General features: G+C 43.7%; 1 protein-coding gene across 8 annotated transcripts in view; it reads right to left on the bottom strand.

The window, feature by feature from the left end:
- SPTAN1 (spectrin alpha, non-erythrocytic 1) overlaps nt 1–23,767 on the bottom strand; it is a 43,428-nt gene that overhangs the window by 578 nt on the left and 19,083 nt on the right. For 2 of the 8 annotated variants that reach the window (XM_072352384.1, XM_072352381.1), the window contains 37 exons: nt 23,653–23,745; nt 23,123–23,257; nt 22,501–22,649; nt 21,237–21,296; nt 19,738–19,936; nt 18,618–18,722; nt 18,068–18,091; nt 17,700–17,735; nt 16,603–16,650; nt 16,045–16,136; nt 15,533–15,677; nt 15,234–15,415; nt 14,959–15,058; nt 14,631–14,828; nt 14,363–14,509; nt 13,795–13,898; nt 13,492–13,654; nt 13,042–13,056; nt 11,520–11,651; nt 11,043–11,180; nt 10,754–10,858; nt 10,339–10,547; nt 9,454–9,574; nt 9,168–9,289; nt 8,568–8,700; nt 8,350–8,448; nt 7,903–8,062; nt 7,609–7,685; nt 7,240–7,449; nt 6,675–6,971; nt 6,078–6,190; nt 5,282–5,299; nt 2,278–2,332; nt 1,824–2,020; nt 1,443–1,496; nt 850–996; nt 392–539 (listed from right to left, as the gene is read on the bottom strand). In XM_072352384.1, the coding sequence (XP_072208485.1) occupies nt 392–539; nt 850–996; nt 1,443–1,496; nt 1,824–2,020; nt 2,278–2,332; nt 5,282–5,299; nt 6,078–6,190; nt 6,675–6,971; nt 7,240–7,449; nt 7,609–7,685; nt 7,903–8,062; nt 8,350–8,448; nt 8,568–8,700; nt 9,168–9,289; nt 9,454–9,574; nt 10,339–10,547; nt 10,754–10,858; nt 11,043–11,180; nt 11,520–11,651; nt 13,042–13,056; nt 13,492–13,654; nt 13,795–13,898; nt 14,363–14,509; nt 14,631–14,828; nt 14,959–15,058; nt 15,234–15,415; nt 15,533–15,677; nt 16,045–16,136; nt 16,603–16,650; nt 17,700–17,735; nt 18,068–18,091; nt 18,618–18,722; nt 19,738–19,936; nt 21,237–21,296; nt 22,501–22,649; nt 23,123–23,257; nt 23,653–23,745 (4,530 nt within the window). The remainder of the gene's footprint in view (nt 1–391; nt 540–849; nt 997–1,442; nt 1,497–1,823; nt 2,021–2,277; nt 2,333–5,281; nt 5,300–6,077; nt 6,191–6,674; nt 6,972–7,239; nt 7,450–7,608; nt 7,686–7,902; nt 8,063–8,349; nt 8,449–8,567; nt 8,701–9,167; nt 9,290–9,453; nt 9,575–10,338; nt 10,548–10,753; nt 10,859–11,042; nt 11,181–11,519; nt 11,652–13,041; nt 13,057–13,491; nt 13,655–13,794; nt 13,899–14,362; nt 14,510–14,630; nt 14,829–14,958; nt 15,059–15,233; nt 15,416–15,532; nt 15,678–16,044; nt 16,137–16,602; nt 16,651–17,699; nt 17,736–18,067; nt 18,092–18,617; nt 18,723–19,737; nt 19,937–21,236; nt 21,297–22,500; nt 22,650–23,122; nt 23,258–23,652; nt 23,746–23,767) is intronic. The other 6 variants (XM_072352388.1, XM_072352385.1, XM_072352389.1 and 3 more) reach the window with 4 other exon arrangements.

Here is a 23,767-nt window from a genome sequence, read left to right as displayed (position 1 = left end):
TGGTGGTCTCGATGTTTAAGCACAGACTCAAGTTGCTCCTTCAAATCACTGCTTGGAGAAACACCCCCCTCCAGTCTCCCACATGATTATAGGAAAGCACGAGTTTCTGAGGAGAGAAACAGCGACTGCAGCCCTTCCTGGGCCTTGGAGGAGCTCTCGCTTTACTTGAGTAACTGCTCTGCAGTGAAGTTAAACCTCTACAGGGCCAAGAAAGCAGCTGGGCAGAGCTGTTACGATTTCTTCCTTTGCTGCAGGGGTTACGTCTGCAGGTTCAGAACTGGCTCAACCAGAGCGACATGAACTCCCAAGTCATCAGTGCTGCTTTTGTTAACAACCTATGAACAAAACGCCTCCCTGTGTTCCTTCCAGGAGGGCCACAAATGGCACTTACCTGGTAGAGCTCCTCCTTGGTCACGTAAGGCTTCCCCTCGGAGCTGAGGGCACGGAAAGCACTCTCAATCTCCTCGCTGGATTTCACGTTCTCTGTTTCCCTGCTGATCATGAACGCCATGTACTCCTGCAGCGAGACGTGCCCATCCCTGCCAATGGAACAGCATGTGAGCGCTGCTCTGCCTTCGTACCACAGCGCGCCTCCTCCTGAGAGAAGAAGGGCTCTGACTCTTCTGGGAGCACTAAACCCATCAGCGCAGGAGGCTGCACCAGCACCAGGCCAACATCTGAGCGGAGTACCTTGATGGACGCCATCTTACCTCTGGGAGAGATTTCTTCACACGAACTACTGTGAAAGCAGCCCTGGGGAAAGCCGAGCTCGCAGCCTCTAAGAGGCTTTCCAGCTAACCCCCAAACAGCACTGATCAAACACCTGGCTATAGAAAATGATGCATGTACCTGTTGGGATCAACAGTGTCAAGAATAGACTCAAATTCAGGGTCAGGCTCTCCTTCCTCAACCATGGGCAGGTCGTAGCCAAGGGAGCGCAAGCAAGACTTAAACTCCTGGTGATTAAGACGTCCAGATTTGTCCTTGTCGAAGTGCCTGCAAAACACAAAACCAAACCCCACGTTGCTAAGTGTTAAATTACGGAGTATCTCATCCAAAGTTCCACAGCGGGCTGAAAATGAGAACCTTATGGCCAGCTGAATTAATGGGCATTTCCTACCGATGTAAACATAAATCCTTTGCTCAAAGAACACCAAAGAAGGGCTACATTCCCAGCTGGAACTCGCTCTTGGTTCCTACACAATTGTGCCCACAAGTGAGCACGCCCAGGGAAAGCTCTCATGGCTGCGGTGCACCCAGCCAGCAGTGGGGGTGTGCGGAGGCTCTGCCATCTGGCAGAGATCAGAGCAGCTCAGTACAGAACTGGGCAGGCAATAAAGGAGCTACAAACAGAACAGCCGCAGAATCCTGTGGACGGGGGCCATCCACGTGCCAGAAATCAATCCCGAGTGATCCACGGGCGGGCTTTGCCTGCAACTCACTTGAACATCATGCTGAACTCCTTCAGGGCCTCCTCTGTGACTCCGGTTGTGTTTCTGAAAGGGAAGAAACAAAGTTAGTGAGCAGTTCCTAAACTGCAGAACTGCAACGGCGTCCACCTGCCCCAAACCAGCAGCCTGTGTCAGCTGAGGAGGAGGGAGCAGACAACAAACACATCGTGTCATCACAGCTCGAAGGAATAGATCAGCTCCTCCAAGGCACCACTGATACCAGCCAACGGGAACCATTCCAAACCATGGGAACTTCATCCCCCTGAAGAGAGCTGGGACACGTTGGGGTTAAGGTTTGCTTAAGCCAGCCAGCAGTGCTGCTGTTCACCTCCCCCCAGGCGCAGCACACACTGCATGCAGGGCGGGCAGTACCGAGCTTGGATCTGCTGTTCCAGATTGTGCTGCATTCTCATTCCCAGCTGGTCCAGCTGGTCCCACTGCTGCGCCAGCCCCACGGTGCTGTGCTCTGTGTATTTGTTGTCCAAGATAAGTGCCTCTTCCATGGCTGCTCCAAGGTCCTCAATCTTCTTCAGCTGGCTCCTCATAGCCCGGATCTCCTGGTGTTTGCGCTGGGAGGAGTGAGAGAGGAGGAGAAAATCAAGGAGTGCAAAAACCAAACCAACCACAACCAGCCTTCAGATGAGCAGCCATTAGGAGGAACAAAAGGAGAGCTACGTCGGAGTGTTGTTTGATGTCCTGGGATAGAAGCAGACATCAGACAAAGGTTCCTCCAGCATTCAAAATGTATAAGAATCCATTAAGGCTTTACCATATAATTGCATTCATTTTCATTCCCACCCCGTGTTTGGGGGGGAGCATCACTTACTTTAGTAGCTTCCAGCTGGGATTCCAGCGTTCCCGACTCCTCCACCATACAGGACCTACGTACAGAACCACAGTGAGGCACAGGACGTCTCCCATAACAAATGGCAGGTGGGGCTTGAAATTAACAGTCCTTCCTTCCAAAAGCTCACAGCAGCATTGATCTGCATTGATGTGCAAGTATTTCAATGCTGGGTTCATGTTTCATTTATTCCAACTCGCTATTTCAGGCGGACACGTCACGTCTCGTTTAATTCTCATTTCTATACAGTTAATTTCTAGCCCCATTTGAAAGGCAACACGACCAGCAGTCACACTTCATGCCAGACCCACAGCACCCGCTTTGCTGGGCCTCATGAGATCAGATTGGTGCAGTCCCACCCCGCTCCGCCGTGCCCAGCACACACACACACCAACCATGGGGGATTCACTGAGATGGGCTGCGCTGGGACTGTACAGAGCTGTGTTACTGGGGACAGAACAGGGAGAAGAGACCTGCTGCTTTGCTTGGACAGTAACCTTAGCACAGACAGAAAACCCCGGAGCTCCCCTATGCAGGCTGATGGAGAGGTGCCTTCCTGCCCCCTCCCAGCCAGGCAGCACTGCTCCATTCAGCCCCAGCCTCACACAGCAGGATCCCCGCTGCAGGGATAAACAGCGTCACTGCGGGGACCAGCTCAGGGATGTCTCTGGTTGCTGCCCCTCCAGGAACCTCAGCAGCAGCACTCGGGGACCTCCATCCTCCCACTGATGGTGAGAGCCCACACTGACCAACCTGTGTGTGGACGGCCCGGCTGTGCCAACCTTCTGACTGCTATTGAGGGTCCTGCCAGGAACCGCAGCTTTGCAGCCCCTCTAAAGTCCATCCTATAGGCTTTTGAGGAGGGGACAGCGGGTGCTGGATTGCTCTGCAGCCATAGAAACACCTGAGCAGGTGGGTGATCCCCACCACAGGGCTAAGGGCAGACTCTGTGCACATCCAGAGCCCTGAGCAGGAAGCTGGGAGCCAACCACGGGAGGGACACCGGGCAGGGAACACACCTCCAAGCAGCTCTAAGCCGTGAGTTAGTCGGAAGGAAAGCGAGCCTTGGAATTAACGAGTGCATTGAAAAACCAAAGTGAGGTAAGAAAATAAAGAGGAAAAAAAAACCTTCCAGATAGATCATCCCCAACTTCATACTGATAGACACGAATGACACGACGGTAGGCTATGCTAATCAAAGAAAAGAAACCTGGTAAATTCCAAAGGAGAAGAAGGAAGAACAGCGGACAGAACACAACCAAACACGGCCACTGCAGCGGAGCCGCACTCCAAGCAGCACCACCAGCTTGCAGCAAACAGAAGCCATTACTTATGAGATAAATCCAGATGCTGGTTGCACACACAGGAAACTAACTGGTTATTTTTTGTGTAAATCACACGAAAAGGAGAAACGCCGGGATAGAAAACAATGCATTTTGCTGTTAGCTCAACTGCAGGTTCTACACAGGCGTTCTTTCCAACCACACGCTCTGCTTTGCTCCCCTTTCCCACGCAGCCATCATCACACCAACACTCTGCTGCCCTGGAACCTCTCTGCAGCTCTGCTTTCCCGATGGGCAGGGCAGGCCAAGCACAGCCCAGGGCTCTGCGCTCAGTCTGTAGCCCATTCACACAGAATTAAGGACCCACTGCCCTGCAGACCAGCGGCTTGTGGCAATTTGTTGAACAAAAGCCCTTGGCTGGTGATCTCCAGCTCTGCCCCATTGGCTTTCAGTAAATGGCCCCTTTCTGTCAGCTCCTTCTTGGATACAAGAACTTCTACTACACCAGTTTACAAAGGAGCAGAGAATTCAGCATCTGTTCCAGGAAAATCTGCTCGGTTCCATTAAACTGTTCAGCAAAAAAATGGGGCAAACTATTTTTTCTCTGGCAGAAACAGCGGAACGAGACACTGTGGTCATTACAGAGCACACAAGCAGCAGTTATCTGCACAGAATTCCACCCTTTTATTATGAAAAGCCATCTATCTTTGTAAGAAAGGCCCCTGCCTCCCCCCCAGCCCTTTGCACAGGGCCGACAGCCTCAGCGCCAGGCCCAGCAGTGTTTGTTAACCTTTTACACCATGCCTTGTTACAAAGCTTCTATTGTGCTGCAGTTGTTCCAATAGTGAAGCAATGTAAATGGCAGACACACTCTGGGAGGTTCTGGCAGCCTGAAGGCATTTAAAGATCCTGTTGTTTCCTTTCCACTTCCTCTCAAATCACCGACCTGTGTCCTCACTGGGGGATGCAGGACAGCTCAGACTGCAGGCAGCACCAGCTGCCAGACAAACCTGGGCCAAGCACCTCTCCTGCAGCACGGCCAATCAGCGGGTTAATAAGTTCCCATTGTGTATTATGAAGCCTTAACGATAAGTAATTTCAGCCAAGCCTCTTCCTAGAAACACACCTTCCTCCTCCCAGAACAGAACGGTCGATACTTTGGGGCTTTAATCATTCAGAACAGTTACAACAGAAAACCCATTCTGCTGAACAAATCTCTGACTATTGGAGAACTGCTCCCAGCACCAGGTGAAGATGGGAGATGGTCATTGTGCACTGTCCCACATCTCAGAGCAAGAGCCGTTCCTTGTGCGAGCGCTGCAAGGAAGAGCAACCTGCCCCAGGAGCTGACCTGGCAGCTGGCAGCCCAGCTGATGGCGGGGGGGGGGAGCTGATGGCCCTTCAGGTCCCCTTTAACCTGATCTGTAATATGACTCTGTGAGCAGAAGTCAGCACTGCCATAGGACGCCAGTGGCTCCCCATTCATAACTTCCTCTGCTTTTGACTAGGAAATAGTTCTGGTTCTCATTGGTTTATTTGTAATCCACCCCAAACTCGTTTCACGTGCACCTCAGCTAGATTGCTCTTTTCAAATAAAAGGGGTTCTGGTGTGGCTTTCACAAGCAACGCAATGACAGGAGAACTCACACAGACAGAGCAGAGCACAGCACCGCATTGTGAACGATATAAAATTCAATACTGACCCATCTAGCAGGTAAGTCCTGTGGAAGGTGAAGATCCAAACATCAGGCAGCAGGACAGAGACAAGACAGTAAGAGAGGGACAGATTTGGGTGGGAAGTAAACATCAAAAAGTTAAATCATATTTAAATGGCAGTATTTCATGAAGACACGTACAGGGCTATTTGTAAACACACACAGACAGAGAATCACAGGATTAAATGAAAACAGAACTCGCCTCTTCTAAACCACAACCAGGACGCATCAGAACTGGCCAACAGCTCTGTCCCCTCTGTGTAACAGATACACGCTCTCCAGCTCACTGCAGTTCTCAGCCCTGAGATGTCTTATTTCTAAAGCATACGTTTAATATCTGCTCTCTCTCTCCCCCAACGTGGCTATTATCAGACAGCACCCCAGACAAGTGCTTACAGCGCAGGGCAGCCCTCAGGTTCTCTTCACAGTTTCTTTCTCTACTGAAGCCCAGGTGAGATTCCTAATGTGATTCCCAGTGAGCACAAGAGGCATTAACAGAAATGGCAGCAGCACTTCCTGCAGGCTGCTCCCCACCCCTACACCTGGAATCACTACAGAAACATGAATTCAGAAGCAGGACTGCTGCTATAACCTGCTGTTCCAGAGCTTTCTCTCCCCATGGCTAATTGGGCTTCCCTCAAATCCCAGCTGTAGGAAATGACCAAACTCTCAGTAGCTGCTTTTCAGCAGGAGACATTTACAACTTAGATGGACTAAGCAGACGTAAGATGGATACAATTAGCTGCACAGTTCCCTGAGCTGCTCCTGGAAAGACAAACTGTACCTCGTCTCCTGGATCCACTGGTGGAAGGCATTAGCATGCTGAGCAAACTCCTGGCGCAACTTGTCGTTTTCTTCCTGCCTCCTCTGCTCCTTCTGCAGCTCCAATTCACGCTCCTGAGGAACAAACAAACACCAGTTTCAAACAGGGAAAAGGGCAATTGGCTTTATCCTACAACAAAGCAAAACCAACAGTGCATTCAGGCACAATCTAGAAGTCAAAAGACTGAGCACTCCAGAAGCGTCCTCCATACCTAACCAAGGTTACTGAGCCCAATACAGAACATTCCAACCAAATCCTTGAGAGTTAGAACTGAAGCAACCATTACTTGACTGTACAGCTTGAATGTGAAACTTCCTCTACAGTCAGGAAGTGGGGGACACGTGCTTTGTCTTTGGAGCATGAAAGATCATCAGAAACCTGAACAACAGCGCAAGCTCATGGATGCTTTTCTTGGCTCCCAAAATCTGAGAGATTTCCACTTTCAGTACTGGGACAAACTTTTGCATTGATTATCTGGAGGACAAACTCCAAGGAAGGCTCAACAGGTCATAAGCCATGAGAAAGCCACAAGCCATGAGAAGCAGCTCTCCAACTTGCCTTGATAATTTTCTGCAGATTCCTCCAAGTTTCTTCAAGAGCCTCCATAGTAAACCAAGTGTACGGGTTGGAGGCCACACGGAAGCTCTTGATCTGGCGATCGAGCTCTGCCAGCTGGTTGAAGTCAGCCTGGGCAGAGCTGAGTGATGAGCGGAACGCATCGTGGGCTTCTCGCAGCGCTTTGATTTCCTCCAGAGAATTGCAGCGCACGGGATCTGTCAGGTCCTCCTCAGCATTCTCAAACCAACTGTTGAAGGCAGAAGCTTTCTTGGCAAAAGTCAAGAAGAGATCCTCAACCTTGGAAAGAAAATACACTGCTTGTTCAATTCTGTTATGATGTGATGCAAACATTCTGCATGAGATTATGTAAAGTTAACAAACTCAAGTAATAGTTTGCTTTTATTTCTCATTTCTTGCAAGTATGTAAAAATTCTTACGCTAAGTCCTCTGGATCTACGTTATCATTAGCTGCAAATAAGAAAGCTGCCTAAGTGCCAAGTGTTGTGCTGCTTTCCCTCCAAAGAGAACAATTAGATTTTAGTAGCCCGGTGGTTTGGTGACTCACCTTCCTGAAGTGCTCCTGAGCCTCCAGGAGTTTCTTTTTCCTGGCTGCAGAATTAGCAAGCAGCTGATTCCAGCGTTTCATCAAGGAAGCGTGTCGAGCCTCAATGGCCTTTGACTGGATATGTTTGGCTGCCAGGAGCTGGTCTTTCAGAGCTGTGATGTTTGCAATTCCCTCCTGCTGGAAAGCCTGAAGTCCAGCATCAAAAGTTTCCTGAAGCATGAAAAAAGAAATATTTAACATAGAAATATATGCAAGATTATAGAAGAATGGTTAAAGAAAGATAGAAATACGAATACCAAAATGGTGTGTGAGAGAACTGTTGACCTGTTCCCTTGGCCACTTACAGGTGGAAGCAGCATCAGCACTAACCTGTTTGGTGAGTAGTGTTTGCACAGAGGAGAGGTCGCGGCCATAATCATCTGTTTTCAGACTGTTTTCCTTCTCACCTGGACAATGAAGCACATTCAGTAAAAATGAAAACATCTCAAATGCTCCCTCAGTTCCAAATTATGGTCTAACAATTAGCTCACAAGCATCTACCAGGTATAAACCCAAAGGGATGAGCAGTATGAAGCCTACTTACTCTAACAGAAAGTGAAAGCTAGAGGAGATACTGAGAAATGGAGGTGCATTTCAGTTCCTTTGTGACAGCACAGAACATACCTATCCAGGACTCCACCACGTCTGCTTTCCAGTTGAACTGGAGGAAGGCAGAGTTCTCATCCAACTTGGCTTTCCTCTGAGCTGCGGCTTTCTCCAGGTCTGACACCTTGCCCTTGAGGCCCTTCATCTTAGCAGTGATGTTCTCCACGTGGTGATTGTTCTACATATCAGGAAATAAATAACAACCCTTGAGGTCTTCTACGGCATCCATTAAGCAGGTGACAGAGCGAGGAATTTTAGCCAAAAGACTTTGTTCTCAATGTACAACACTGCCCATGTGACAGCTCTGCAGTTGGTTAACACCAATAGCTTATTCAGCAGCAAAAAACTGAATAGAAGTCTTTTCAAAGAGATGACAAACCAGTCCCAAGAGCAGAATAAGCCTATTTTGACAAGAAAAGGTCCTGGGCAGCTTTTGAAGGTTTTTCTTTACCAGCTTATGCTCACCTTTTTAATGAGATCCTCTCCATTAGAACAAACATCATTCACTCTGTCTTTGTGGACAGTAAAGTCAGTCTCAAATGCTTCATGCTTTTTCAGCAAGCCCTGCAAATACAGCAAAAATATATTAACAAAAATCTTCCAAATTTGAATAAAACGTTCACAAAGTTCTCATCAATGATGATGCAATGAAATCACCAAAGAGCCAACAACTTCCTCCATACCTGGATAGCAGCAAGTGTGTCTCCATAATCCTCACTGGCTACCAATGTCATTTTCTCATTGATCCACGCTTCCTCTTCCTCAACATTTGCTACAAACTGTTGGTACTCCAGAGACTCCTCCAGACGCTGCCCCCTGCAAAGGTAAAATGAGCTGCAGTGTTACTCTACAGCTTTTAGATATAAGATGGAAACAAATACACAAGCAGCTGGAAAGCTAAGAATGTACAGAGCCTGAATGCACATTATTCTGTCTTCTAGACCTCAAAACCTGCAGCACAGAAGGGCTGAAAGGACCCTCTCTCTCCATTCAGAAAAACATCCGGTAGTAGACTTAGGTCAGTTAATTTCAAGTCTCTGGTTTTCAGCTGGTGCAAGAAGAGACTGACTGCAGCACAACTTCGAGGAAAGAAACAGAAAACCCACCCCTCATGTTTCTGCTGAGAACCATTATCACAAACTCTTTTCGGTAGTTTCATAGTTTCATTACATGATACTACTGACTAATGAACCATATCTAAAAACCTGCAATTCAGTACATCTGCTCCTTACAAGCCCATGTAACTGCTTTATTTAAACTGTATGTTACAACGTCTCACACACCTTGCAGCTGCCAGCTGTTTTAACTCTTTCCAGTGGTCCACAAACTGAGCCAGCCTCTGCTGTATCTCCTCCTTCCCAATCGTGTTATCATCCGAAAGCTTCTTGCCAGTGTCTAGAACACCCTGCAAAGCAGAGAAACACACAATTAAGAAAGGAGCAAATGATAATTTATTATGCACTCTATTTGCATGCTTACAAACTAATTACTTGATTTCATACTTGCTGCAAAGAATGGCAAAGAATGGCATTCTCTACAGAGCAATCTGTCAAGGAGAGAGGTATTCACCTGGATAGCAGGTTCATGGGCAGCTAATTCTGCTTCCAAGCGCTTATGTTTCTTCCTAAGGTTCTGCACACCAGTCAGGTCCCTGCCATAATCCTCTGAGCTCACCAACAGTTTCTTCTCTCTAAAATCAGGAGAAAAGAAATAGAAAATGTGAAAATCACCCACTTAGATCAAATCTCACAAAAGGAAAAAAATAATCATTGCCAATAAGGAAATGCTCTTCACAACACGGAAGTGTCTGTGTGTGTCTGAGCTACTGTCAAACAGCAGCTCATCCTGACAAGGGGAATAGGTAGGAAGAAAGGGAAGGCAGAGGGTCCATCATTTCTCTATGAAGGAGAGCTTATCTGCACTGTTTTCTAAGATAGTTACGTTTCAAGAAGTTTAACCTGCTGTTGACAAATTACTGTCTTTAATTTCCCAGATGCAAGACGACAGAATTAGTCTAATCTGAATGATTTCTATGGAGTTCACTTCCTTCAGGTTACTAACACCAATGAGGAAAGGACATTAGGTTCATTACTGCAATTGGCTAGAGCAACAACAAGCATTGCTTCAGACTGAAAAGGGAAGGTCCAAATTTCTTCTGTCATTAGTCAAGATTAGTCAAACTGCAGTTATCTGGATCAAGGCTAAAGAGTGCAACTTCCAGCACAGACCTTTCCCTCTGGGAGTTAGACCACAGAGCACTGTAGATAAGAAACCACACCCAAACCGGAGTGGAAGCCATTCTGAGTATAGTTTTCCTTGACTAAAAGGCAAAGGTGACTCCTCGTAGAGACACATATTTGTGTTGTAAAACCATACTACAGACTGAACACTGCTGGCAAGCTGACATAAGTGCAATGCCCTCGTGCCAGAGCCTCAAACTTCCAAGATACGCACTTGATCCAGGACTCCTCATCGTCCATATCACGGAAGAACTGATGCAAGCGGTGGGACTCGTTCAGCTTGGCGCGGCGGGCAGCTGCCATGCTCTTGATCCTCTGGAAGCGCCCATTGATAGTTTCACGTTTATCCTTTACTTGGGAGGTATCGAAAGCACTGCTGGTCATCAAACTGTCAGCCTGGCTGTTCAGGTCCTTCAGCCGATCCTGGAAACGTGGAGAAATGAGGCCTGCATAAGATCTTCTCGCTGTGATTTCTATACTGACATAAACACAGACATCTGACTGCTGTGCTGAGACACAGTTTTTATTAAGTATGTTTCAACAAACACATGGCTGCAGCACTGAGCAGCACCTGCAGAATTTGCCAATTACTAGGATTTCTATTCCAAAACTGAAAGAGAAAGCAATACCTCGTGAGCAGATATATCAGCCTCCAGTAATTGGTGCTTCTTCAGAAGGTTGTTAACTGATGCCAAGTCCTTCCCATAGTCTTCAGATGCCAACAGAGCTTCCACCTGGGGGGAGGAGGGAGGAAAAAGGGAACCAAGAATGAGCCTTTCCTAATTGTTGCATTTTCAAGAGAAATCTACACTCAACCAGAGGTGGCTGATACTCCAAAATATCTCAAATCACAGCAAAGGGACTTAAAAAACAGAAAACCAATTCCTGCAATAAATAATCCCCATCTCAACAAGTTACCTCTGAAAGCCAGAAATCAAAGTCCTTGATGCCGGTATTGAAATTCTGCTGTTTATTAGCTTCTTTCAGTTTCTGACTCTTCTCTGCTGACTTCTGGACCAGGAACTGCCATTGGTCAGCCAGGGCAGCCAGCCGTGCCTATTGTAAAATGGAGAGGACAAATGCTACAAATGACAAATTCAAGTCCTGATAAATGTAACAGCTGAATAAGGCACGAGTTTGGCTGCCGATTCCACGCATACAAACCACACAGAACTATTTAATGCTGCTGAGCTATAATTTGGTTCAACATTCACATCCTTCTTATAGGATCTGAAAGGTTCTCCCTCCCAGAAGTGAAGTAAAATGACTGTTCCTATTTCTACCTCATTCCTATAGAACAAGATTTGTCTTTAGTGCTTGTTTCTCTTGCCCAGTTACCCAAACACTTCAAAGCTGAACACAAGCAGATATTGTAAGTACGTTTATTGTATCTACCTTCACAGCATCCTCACTGCCAGCACATGCTCCTCTTTCAATCAGAGAGTTCCCCATATCAATGACTCCACGAATCCGATCTGCGTTGGCATGGAGCTCAGCTTCAAAGGCTTGGTGCTTCTGGTGCTTGCTCTGCACGTGAGAAAAAGCACAACTGTCAGAAACGGGACAAAGGGCTCCTACATTGTTCTCATGGGCTGAGAGGAGAGCATGGCTGTTGTCTATAGTCTGACCTAAGGAGGTTCTCCCTCAGTAAGAACCCTCTTGTTAATCTGGGTAAGCATCAAGCTTTGACAAAGCAAAACTTCCAGTGAGCTGATGTATGCACTAAAACCCAGGATTAACAACTAAAAATTCTCATAAATCTAACTACGAAATATTGATTTTAAAATGTTTCTGTGAGTTGAGAGCACCATGAGAACAACAGGAGCCTCGAAGTGAGAGGAAATACTCAGAACTCTCTCCTATATACATGATAGATCCGCCCACCAGAAAGAGAATAGCACAAAAATGACACAACAGAATTGACGAGTATTAACTGGAAACGCTAGTAGCATTGGACATGGGTAGGCAATGCCCTGAGAGAATGGAATGAAAGGAAATGTTAGACTAGAAGTAAAAGATGAAAAATACTACAGCGTTGGCATGAGAAATTCTGCATGAACTGCTTTAGTTTGGAAACTTGACTGCTGAGATTATGAAAATGTATCCTTCAAAGCAATATTTACCTACAAGTTAAACTCAATTTAAGAGCTGCCAATTGCGTATCTCCATATAATTACACTGACAACAAATCCAAGACGAGCATTTGCTTTAATATGAAATGTGTTTTTTTTTTTCAAATAAGGACATCCAATGTACCACAGCCTAAAGAAACAGACAATTATTCTCTCCTTCTTTAGCCCAGTTCCTTCCCTCTCTTTGTTGTCTTCTCCTTCGATATAACCCCAACAACTTTTCTATCTTTTTGCAGAGTGTTATTTCTGTATTACTCTCTTCTGCTTCTCTTGCAGCTACTGCCACAAGAGGTAAGCACTTCAGGTCTATCAGTTGTATTAAATTCTCCATCATTTGTTGCTGAAAACCTAAGCTAACAGTTTCGTTTTATGGGTTACGTCATCACCACTCTAAATGCAGAACAGATGACCGGCCGAGCAGCCAGACTTCTGAAAAAGGTTGACAGCAACCCACTTGTCCAGGAGAGAGAACTCCTGCAGAGAGACAAACAAAAAGCCCCACCCAACACCCTACATCCTTTATGCACCATGAATTAAACAGATCATGCAGAACACCTGCAAACAAATACAGAAATATATGATGCTGTATATGCATTAATAGAAAAGCCACATCCATAACATGAAGACCGATAGCTGCACCTGCATGAAGGTCAATAACTAATAGAAAACAAAGAGACTGCATGAACTGATGGATGGAGCAACAAACTGCAACCAGACCTTGTGCTCACATATAAGCTATACAAAGAAAACAAATTCACATACCAGGGCTAGTCCAAACTACTTACCAGCAGTTTGGAAAGCTATAAAATAGATTGAGAGAAGAAGCAGTTCAGTGCACTCATAATACTTCATAAACCAGCATTTCAACATAGGAGGTAACTGTAATTAGTACTTAACACTGAAGAATGAATAAGACTTCTTATTTGAGGAAATAAGGTGGAGATGAGACCCAAGAACTTAGTTTCATTACTCTATTAGGAGAAAAACAGAATAGCTGCTGCTGCAGATACCACATACCTTATTAATTACATACATCAATAATTACTAAACAACTTCTGCTTTGGGCCTCTTTTCATGCATAATGCAATTCCATTTTCTCTTTGCTAAAGGAAGATGTCCAACGTGGTATGTTATCCTCCCTCATCAAACACAAATCCTCTGAATTCTTTCAAAACAGAGCATTCTTGTGAAGCTAAATACCTCTTTTGGATCCCTAAGCTGAGATTCATATTCACCTGGATGTTTGTGGGATCCTTATATGACTCATCACTTGCAGTTTGAAGCTTTTCACTGATCCAAGCTTCTATTTCATCGACATCACGACTGAACTGTTGGAGGGTCTGAGATTCTCCCAGCTTGGATCTCTTCTCAATCATCTGAGCTTTCAGACGACGCCACCTGAATGCAATTAAATACATGCATAGAATGAAAAAGCGGGACTGCATGAGGCATTGCATGGAACAGCTCTACAGTAAGTGACGCCAAATGGCACTCTTTTACAGCTGCATCCCATCTAACAAGGCAAGCAACGTACTGACCTGTCCAGAACCTCATTGCGCCTGTTTGCAATGACTCCTTTTGCATAATGATCAGCAGCGATCAGTTGGTCAGCAAAAGACTGCAAGACAGCAATTTTCTCTTCCTGTTCAAGAGAAGCCATCAGTTAGAACTGTGTTACTTCAAACTACATCAACTGCTGAACAGGGTCTGGAATGGAGATTCTTTCCCATTATGGATGACTATCTTCTACAGGACTGGAAAGATCAACTTCACGAGAGCTTTCACCTGCAGTATTTAGGAAGGGAGCATCTTCCTGACTTTTAGCAGTATGTAAAAGTCAGCAGTTTTCTTCTCAAGAAAATACACGTTCTTCTACTGTAATATCTCTTCTTGACTTGAAATTTACTAATGCTTGCCACTCTTCCTGCAGCTTATCTGTAGACAGAAATTCACCTGTACTATGAGGCACTGCTAACCTGCTGCTGCAGACGCCAAATGGCTGAATGTTTAGAATGAAACTTGAGAAGCCAGATGTGGTAGTAACTCCTTTTGTTAACAGACCACACCAGAAAAGATACTTTCTCTTAATTCAGCTCTGCCCCTCACCTGGACATTGATTGCTTTATCGAAATCTTCGTGTTTTTTGATGAGTGCCTCCACACTGTCTAAGGAGTCTCCTTTATCTTCTGTATTTAGGAATGCCTCTCGGGCAGCCATCCAGTTTTCAGCTTGTTCACAATCCCGATGAAACAGCTAGGGAGGAAAAACTCCAAAGCATGAGAAGGACAGACCACGAACATCACTCATCATCATGAATAAACACATATTTACAAAAGGAGGAATTATCTTTCTTTTTAAAAATGCAGCAGAGTACCTGTAGCTCTAAGCACTGGTCTAACATCATTCTGCGCTGGACCCAGGCCTTCTCCAGGTCTGTCCGTTCTTGTTCTAGAATATCCAGTTTCTCCTTAATCTCTGGGCTGGCGTAGTGTCCGCGAGCCAGAAGCTGTTGTCCAAACTGTTCAAATGCCTGAAAAGTGCCAGCTCGTGCATCTATTTCAGTGCGGTGCTCCTGCAAGGTACAGAGATTTGTTATTAAATAAAGGACAGAGCAGTGACTAATTTTTGGAACTATAAGTTGAAAGTGTGAGAAAAACAAACATCTATTGATGTTTGATGCTCGCTTACTATCTTTCACATACCTGATGCCTTTCCAACAGAGCTTCAGCTCCAGTCACATCTTTTGCAAGTTCATCTGAGGAGACCAGACCCCGAATTCCATTGATCCAAGACATAAGGTCTCTGTGAGTATAGATTAATATAAAAATTATTCCCTTCCTCACCAAAATAAGCCAGAATAGGAAAAAAAGTCCTTTTAAAATCCCTCCCATGAAATATTCCTCCAAAACACTGAGTTAGGTGAACTCTTCTAGTAATAAAGCAGACAAACTGGGGAGGAGGGGGATAGACTCCTCACCTGAAATCACTGAGGAAACGCTGCAGGTCATGAGAATCTCCAAGCTTCTCTTTGCGTTGGTCAGCACGTTTTCCCAGACTACTCCAAGCTTGGTTCAACTCAGTACATTTTTCTTGGAGATCTTCAGCTGCTTCTGGATGTGACTGGATCAGACGCTGGGCAGTTTCACCAAGAGAATTCACCTAGAATAGAAAGAAGGGAAATAAGCACAAAGAAGACAAAAAGAATCCTTTCTATACAGCAATCACCTCTGCTAGATTAAAGGAAAGCTTCTGCATTTCTTGCCCTCTCATCCTCACCTTGTCTCCAAGAGCTGCCAAGTCTCTCTCAAATCCTTCATGCTTGCGCTGCAGAGCCTGCACGCTGGCCAAGTCATGTCCATAGTTGTCAGTATTCAATGCTTGATTCTTCTCTTCTATCCATTCTTTTGTTTCATCAGCATCTCTGATTGGAGTGGAGGCAAAAAGAGAATTAAAATGGAGGCCACGCTGGGATCTCTCTTACCCATCACACCTTCTCATTTCTAGAGAAGCCCAAGTAGTTGATGGATCTATTAAACTACAAGACAGAAATGAACTCTGGCAGAACAGCACAGCAGTTCATATCTCCCAAACCCCCAGCAGTTCCACGCTTCCCTATTAACAGCTTCTCATTTTAGAAAACAAACAAACAACTTGTTTTACAGGTAGCCCAACTTCCACTGAACAAATTGAGGGCTGAAATATGACTTGTTGTGTCCTGCTATCTTTTAGAACTCTTATAAACAAAGTATTTTACTGAACTAAGATCAAACATGACATAAACATCCCACCTGTGGAACCTCTGGACTTCATGAGCACTGCCCAACAGCTGGCTTCGCTCCTCTGCCAACTGCTGCAGGGATCTCCAGCGTTCATTCAGTTCCTGGAACAACAAAAAAACTCCATACTGATAGTGCAAACCACAGCTCTATAAAGTTTCTGCATAAAGAAACTCTTGTGTGACAATGAAGCTACTGATAACAGCTACACCTGTACTATTTAGAGAGTGCAAGCAATTTTTAACAAATGGTCATACGAACGAGAAGTTGAGACTGGCCTTTCACTGAAGGTGAAAGTTACTGTTTCTGCTTAATTCCAGAGGGAGCAGAAATTCAGTCTAGTTCAGAAGAATAATTTTAAGGGCTTCTCCTGACATGGAAGAACAACTAATTCCACATATATGAGATGATGCTGATATAATTTGAGAAGAAAATGCTATAAGTTAAATAATTCTCCCGATAAGTTTATTCAGAACGGCTTATAAAACATTATGACAGACAGAGGCTATGGAAAGGAAGGTGAAATAGTTTCCAGCTTTTACATAAGGGCAGGAAAAGTTGTACTGTTACCTTGATGGAGTTAAATGTTGCCACCGTGTGCACCATCATACGTGCAGACTGTGTGAAAAGGCAGAAATAAAAAGAAAGGTTGCATTAAAGTCAACTTCAATCAGAGCCAAAGTGAAACTGAAAGAAAATTCCTTATTAAAAAAAAATCAATTGGCCTAAATAAAAACCACAGACTTTGTAAGACACAGCTTCAGAAAATGCAAACAAGGAACAGAGAACAACTGCCTGAACAGTTTCACTTCTGATTGAATCAGCAATTAATTCAAATACTTCTAGAATACAGGGTGGCAATCAAAACTGGTGAAAGCTAATTAGAAAAATTCTGACCAATTTCTTCCAACACAGAATATTTCTTCTTTCATAATAATGATCAATTACAGTAAAAAACAATGTTGGACGATGGTAAAAATCTTCAGAATATTTTGGTTCATCAGTAAACAGTGGAAGGCAAAGATACTGCATACAGACAGTGTACTCCTCACTGAAGGAATATTGACAGTAGTGCCTTTGACTTTCAGGAATAAAAGCATTCCCTTTGATGTATTACAACAAATACACGTAACATTAAGTGGATGGGGAGGGTTTGACATTGATAGTCCTGGTAGTACCTAAAAACATCGATACCACAACTACAACTTGTTTTGATAGTGTGAACTCAAAACAAAAGGCAGTTCCCCTGCACAGCTCAAAAACAGACTGCCAGCAAATTCTCTGTTGGGAATCCACTAACATGGAGAACTTTCAGTTTGGCAATGAAGAGCAGTGCAGGATGACATGTCTGTATTGACAGAGAGCGGCCAGGTAAGTATATGATGGCAAAGTCCTGTTGAACGCTCTGTGAGTTTTTGTAACACACTTACTGAAGTAAACAAGCAAAGCGAAGTGAAATTCATTAACCCTAAATCAGTACCAACTGAAAACACTGGTTGAGAGTAAAACGCCTCTAAAGTCACTCCCTCTAATCTTAAAGAAAGAAAGAAGAGAAAAAGAAGGACTTATGAGGTGTACAGTCTACTAAAAAGGAACAAAGCAAAAAGAACACATGCTGCAATTTTTGTTCTATTTTCCTGTTGTGTGGGTTCAGCAGCAGCACTTACCTTCCAAGGAGAGGCTGTCTTAGAATCAGTTTCATCCTGTTTAGAAATGTGAAGAAAGGGTTTTAAATACGAAGCAAAATCTGAAACTGCCAGAAAATGTTTAGAAAGTCTGAGACATCTCCACATTCAATCTTTACCAGCATAAATCAATGTTCAAAACTACATTTTTGTGCCATTTTGGGTTATCCTGCTCAGCACTGATTTGTGATGTGGAGTGTCACCCAGTAAATGAGCAGATCTAAGGTGAGATCATCTTTCTACATCCACTCAAAATCATTAATGAGTTCCTTGACGCAATCCAATTACAATTATGGCAGAACTTCTACATCCCAAACCGTTAAAATTGTCAGATGGAAATCAACACTTACTCTGGGCATCATTCCATAGACTTCCTGCAAAGGAAAGAAAAACAAAGTCTTGTAATTTCCTACCAAATAAATCGATATTTTCTTACAGAAAGAAAAAATCTGCTATTTTTTTTTTTAATAAAGGGAGGACAGAAGACACGCTCTGAGGCAGCTTCTATCAGACAGTTACCAGCATATCACAGAGCCAACAGTGCTCTCACAACCTGCTTGTGCAAGAGGAATGGGAGTCTGGCACTTAGCTGAAGACACAAAGCTAATGCATGGAATCTCCCTGACATTGAGCATTACCTTAAGGAAAATTCAGGTCATAAAAAAAAGAAAGAAACAAGCTCTAGATGGTGCAACTTGCACTATTTCAAAAGAAACAGTTCAAAGGTTACCCTTGTGATGGCCATTCTACAGAACAGGCACTAAATGTCTCTCATTAGACAGACAACAAACAGGAACAGCCAGAATGTTTCAATGAAACACCAAGCAGGATAGGCTAAGAAAAGGAAGGAAATATTTTACTTCTCAAGAGCCTTAGACTAAGTCAGAAAAACAAGCAGACCTGGTGCTCTACTGCTTGCACTTCATCTGCCATCAGCCCTTCAGATTCCAGGTCATTTGCAACCTTGTTTATGTCCTTCAGTCGTGACTCGTTAGCTTTCAGATCCTGCAGAGAACAGTAACATTCACAGCATTAGCATTCACATTGGCAAAACATGCAGATCAAGTTGGAACACCAGGGCTGCCAGGAAGTAGTTTGATAACAGCAGGAATTTAGCACACTCAACCTTTAGAGTTATCAGTGAATAAAGAATGTGCTGAGAAATCCCAGCTATCGGTGCCAAGTGTCAATGTGTTAGAGAAACACACTATCACAGCTTTCCATACACAAGTTAATTAACAATCTGCGATGGAATACGCATTTGAACTGTCAGGTATACAGCATTACCAACACAGAGAACAAAAGCTGTCATCCATACTACTGTGGATAAGTAATCTAAAAAGCCAGTTTTAAGAAAGAGTAAAACACTGTCAGCCAAACAGACTGACAGAGACCTTTCCATCAATCAGGAAGGGAACCCAGTTAAAAAAAAACAACACCACAAATAAACGGAGAACTTGCATTTAAATGTTATCAGATGACACATCTTAGTTTCAACCAAAAACAAAAACAAAGACACCACCACAAATCTAGTAACTGCTGTCATCTTCACACCTACACTATTAGGCTGGCTCAAGTTGTGTTAGCCGACTTTCAAGCCGTAAGTGTGATAACATACACAGAGCTATCAGGTCACCAGCTTTTCCACCATTACAGTCACGTACTGTTGCATTTAAGTATCCAGCACCTCACCAAAGTGGACAGAACAAATGTGTGTGAAAAGAAATTCCTTCACCTCAAGCAAAGTCAAGAAACTCTAAGAAGTGTTGCAAACACAGAGGGGGGAAGAAAAGAATAATCAAAAGCCTGTTGGCATTTTGAAGCAGACAACTATTTTTATATATCTTGTGAAATGCTCTACAGCTGAAAACTAAAACATTTTTCCTTTCAACAACAATAAATATAGTTTAACTGAAGGTTGTATGTTTCACAAAATGGAATTCTTCCTGAATTTGATTGGTGCTTTTCTGCTATGCTCAGATACGAAGAATTAGCAGACAGATTACACAGCGTTACACACCTTCTGAAAATCATCGAATTTCTTCTGTAGCACCTCCACCTGCTCCAAATCAGCACCCACTTCCTCATTAGTGAGTGCAGCTTCCTTCTCATTGATCCACTGTTGGAGCTCATTAGCCTCACGGAAAAGCATAAACTTTTTGCAGCTTTTTTCCAGCATGCCTTTACGTTTTTCTCCCAGCTCGAGAAGGGAATGATACCTGCAACAAGCAGAAAAGGAAGGCAGGAGCAGTCAGATTGAACTGAGCAAAGTCACAGTCATTAAACAAGCTCAGGCAGCACCAAAAATGCTGGAAGTGCCTGCAATCTACACACTGCTACTCTACAGAATGACTTCGTTGTTCGTGATCAGGTAAGTCCAAACTGTGCATGTCTCCTTTATACAAGTAAGACCTCCCACTTGCAATGCTTCAGTGGGCAAAGGCATATCCAAATCACAGCTCAAGGCTGTATCAGCACTGCAGTGCAGGTATGACACACCAAACTTGTTTTCCATGTGCTGCTTGTATATATCTGTGGAATTACCAATGATATCAGTGAAATTATCCCTTATTTATCCTAGAGGTTTTACTTCACATTTATTCTGAAGTGCTTAAATTGGCTTCAACAAGCAACTAAATCATGAAAGACCAATGTGAAAATATAACAGCATCATTTTGTTTAAGAGCACAAAACCTGACGTCTCCTGTTCGATTCCTGGCAATGCAAAATGTCTATTTTCAAAGAACCCGTGCTCAGAAAAGCCTCTAGCACTGCAAGATGAAATCTGCCAGAAAGCCTTGACACCATGGGCTGCAATGCCTGTACATCCAACTGCTAAGTACTGATAAGTAGCTCTAAGTCCCTTCACAAGCTGAGACTACATGGTTTCCCATCTATCCTGAATTCAACGCTGGATATAAGGAACCAAGAACCTTTTGTATTAAATGGCAGCATTCTAGTCTGACTTGCATGAGCTACTGTATGCAGGAAAACACTTTTTTTTTTAAAGCCTGACTGAACTGCAGATGTTTGATTCAGCATACTGCTTTAGATACTGAGTACTTGCAAAGCTCCTAAGAGGACCTGGGGCAAGATTCTACCAGAAGCAAACATTTATGTGACATTATATATAAAACAGATACACCAAGTTTATTTATATAAACACGTAATTGTATCTGCACCTCAGTAAAAGCAGCATATGCTTTTTAAAGGAAACAGCCTAGATATCACTGAACCCTCACTTGGCAAGTAAAATCAGTATAATGGAAAATGACACCATCACCAATCTAGCAGTGCCGACGTGACCAACAAGATAAGCAGCTGGCAGGATGGCAGGCTGTACACAACACATGAAACACACATCACGACACAATCATCTAAACTAAAATAACACACATTGCAGAAACTGCTTCCTTTGTGTCCCTCTGGAGCAGCTTTCCCAAAGAAAGAAAGACACAAAGAGAATGAACAGTGACAGTATGGAGACAGCATGGTTTAGAAAGGGCTAATCCTACTCACAGTTCTTCGACCTGTTTCATACGCAGAGATACACTGCCGACTTCCTTAGTTATGAGAGTCCTGCACAGACAGAGGGGGCACAGCAAATGCATGCAAAAAATTAGTTAGATTAACAAAAATAACAAAAGCAGCAGCTCCATCCATGGGTCGTCTGTGGTAGGAGATGGTTAAAAGTTCACATTTAAATGGAGAAATTTAGATGTCATTAAGAAGCAAATGAAGCAAATCAGACCAGAGTGAAATTCATGTGAGGGAACCTCAGCAGTACAGTTGAACTCTCTCTATAAGGTCTCCTCATTTCCTAATCATTGTGCCATTTGGTTTAAAACCAAAGGTTAGCCCACTCTCCTTTGCTTTCAAATAAGCCATCACTAATAGCTCTTAAAAGTTGCAGGCAAACCCACAGAATAGTTATTTTAAGGACTTATTTTAAGTCCTAGAACTAAAGCTATTAATTATTGTATGACATTGTAATAACTAGTGACTCAAAACAACTGAGCAGAAAGAAATTCTCACGCAGAGTAACTATTCAAACAAATGGGAGTGTGCATTGAACTGTCAGCTCTGGCTTCCAAGTGGCTCGATAAGAAGAGCTGGTAGCTCACAGCTATCACTGCCAGCCCTTGCCTGAACTAATCTACAACTACCATTTGCCTCAGGTCGTTACCAAGCAGTCATGCAGTTTTCTGCAGTTGTGATGGCACGTATGTTTGTCTTTAATAAAGGAGAAAGAAGGCAGGTTCTAACCCATGCAATGGCACCACATCTCAGGAAAAACATCCAACAAAACCAACAAGCTGATACTGAGAGCTGCAGCTCCTAAGGAGGCATCTCCAGAGGCAGCCCTATAGGGAGGGTACTGTACTTTTGCAGCCAAATTTAAGAAAGCTTTTCAAAACAGATCACACATTAAGAAGTGACAACTACAAATACAAGAGCTGCTTAGAACAGATATAACTCACAAACAAGTTTAAGTAGTTAGGTACAACAACAAAAGGGACACGTATAATACTCAGGTCAGACAGTAAGTTGAGCTCAAGTGTCATGAATTTTACAGTTAAAAAAACAGAAAAAGCAACAGGAATATCTGGAATAAGAATACAGTGTTCCAATACGGTGCTCCTAGTAAAGGAGTCTCTCTGTTTTGCTCCAGATAATTACTCCTTAGCAGAAGTGGCACTGACCTAAACTTATGGCACATGTGAGACAAAGGCCAACCCAGCAAACACTGGATGGGTGTCAAATCTCATTAATTAGATCTTACTGGTTGTCAATTTGCTCCTGTCGCAATGCTATGCTGCCTTGCTCTTCCAGAAGATTCTCCCGGGATGCAGACTGGGCAGGATCTAGTTTTTTCACATAGGCAGCTGGTACAAAGCCCTGACGATCATTAACTTCAACTTTCCACCAGTCCTGCAGTGAAAAAATAAACACAACCACTGAGAGGCAACCACAAAGCATTAAGTAAGCTGTGTACCTGAATGGTGGCAAGGTTAGAGGTTTCTATTAACACAAGAAAACAAGAGTCTGTCCTTTTTATGGAGGTCATTTCAAACCATCTCTTGTAAACATCCAGGTTTTGCTTTCACTTCTCCCCTTGTGTTTGGTCAAAAATTCTTCAAAGGAAAGGGACTAAATTTTCTTGCAGACAGATGCCCTGTGGCATATGGTGCTTATGACTTAGAAAAAGCTGGCAGCCATAAGGAAGTCACAAGAGTAACAGGAAGAATGCTAAAGTGCTAAATGGGAACATAGACTGAATGTGCAAATGCTTTATCTTGTTTGAATACTCTTATTCACAAACAAAACAAAAAGAAAAAACAAAACTCAACACACAACCAAGTCAGCCAAGCAGCTCAGCAAACTGGTAAGCAACAACAGCATACCTTGTTGGTGCTGTTGAGCAGGGTTAGAATATCTCCTTTCTTCATAGTCACCTCCCGAGGACTCTTCTCCTGGTAATCATAGAGTGCCAGCACAAGCTCTTTCCCAGTTTCATCATCAGTGGGAGCAACTTGTTGCTAACAAAGAAGGAACAGAAGAAAAATGAGTCCAGATGCAGAAACTTTTGCATGGTTATTACAACCAAAGGAGCAATCCTGAAAAATACTTCAGCCCTAAAGGTACTGTAAATGCTCTGAAGCAATTCCCGTTGAAATAAATGTAGGACAGATGGACTTATTTTAGGCACTCTCTGGGCTCAAACATTGGAAACGATCACATTGTTCTGTTTTCTTCCAAAGTAACATAGCAGTTTGTTACAATTATAAAAAGAGATAATTTTCTAATTAAAAAAATAATAATTAGTTAAGTGCAGTCTGCAGTAAGTTCTCAAAAGCAACAGCTGCTATTAAGCTGGGTCTTTAACTTCTGCTGACCCAAGAATTTCAGCAACATGATTAGCATCTTTCCTTACCCTGCAGGACTGGGCCTGTTCCCTTAATGCCTGTATGCTACTGCCGTAAGCAGAAAGATCAGACATCAAAGCTTCATGCTTCTTCAGGAGAGCCTGAAATCAAATGATACAAACA

This window comes from Excalfactoria chinensis, chromosome 18, assembly GCF_039878825.1.
Source record: "Excalfactoria chinensis isolate bCotChi1 chromosome 18, bCotChi1.hap2, whole genome shotgun sequence".
In the NCBI taxonomy this organism is placed as follows: Eukaryota; Metazoa; Chordata; class Aves; order Galliformes; family Phasianidae; genus Excalfactoria; species Excalfactoria chinensis.
Note: the sequence above shows the minus strand (reverse complement) of the source record. Positions and strands in the feature narration are given on the sequence as shown.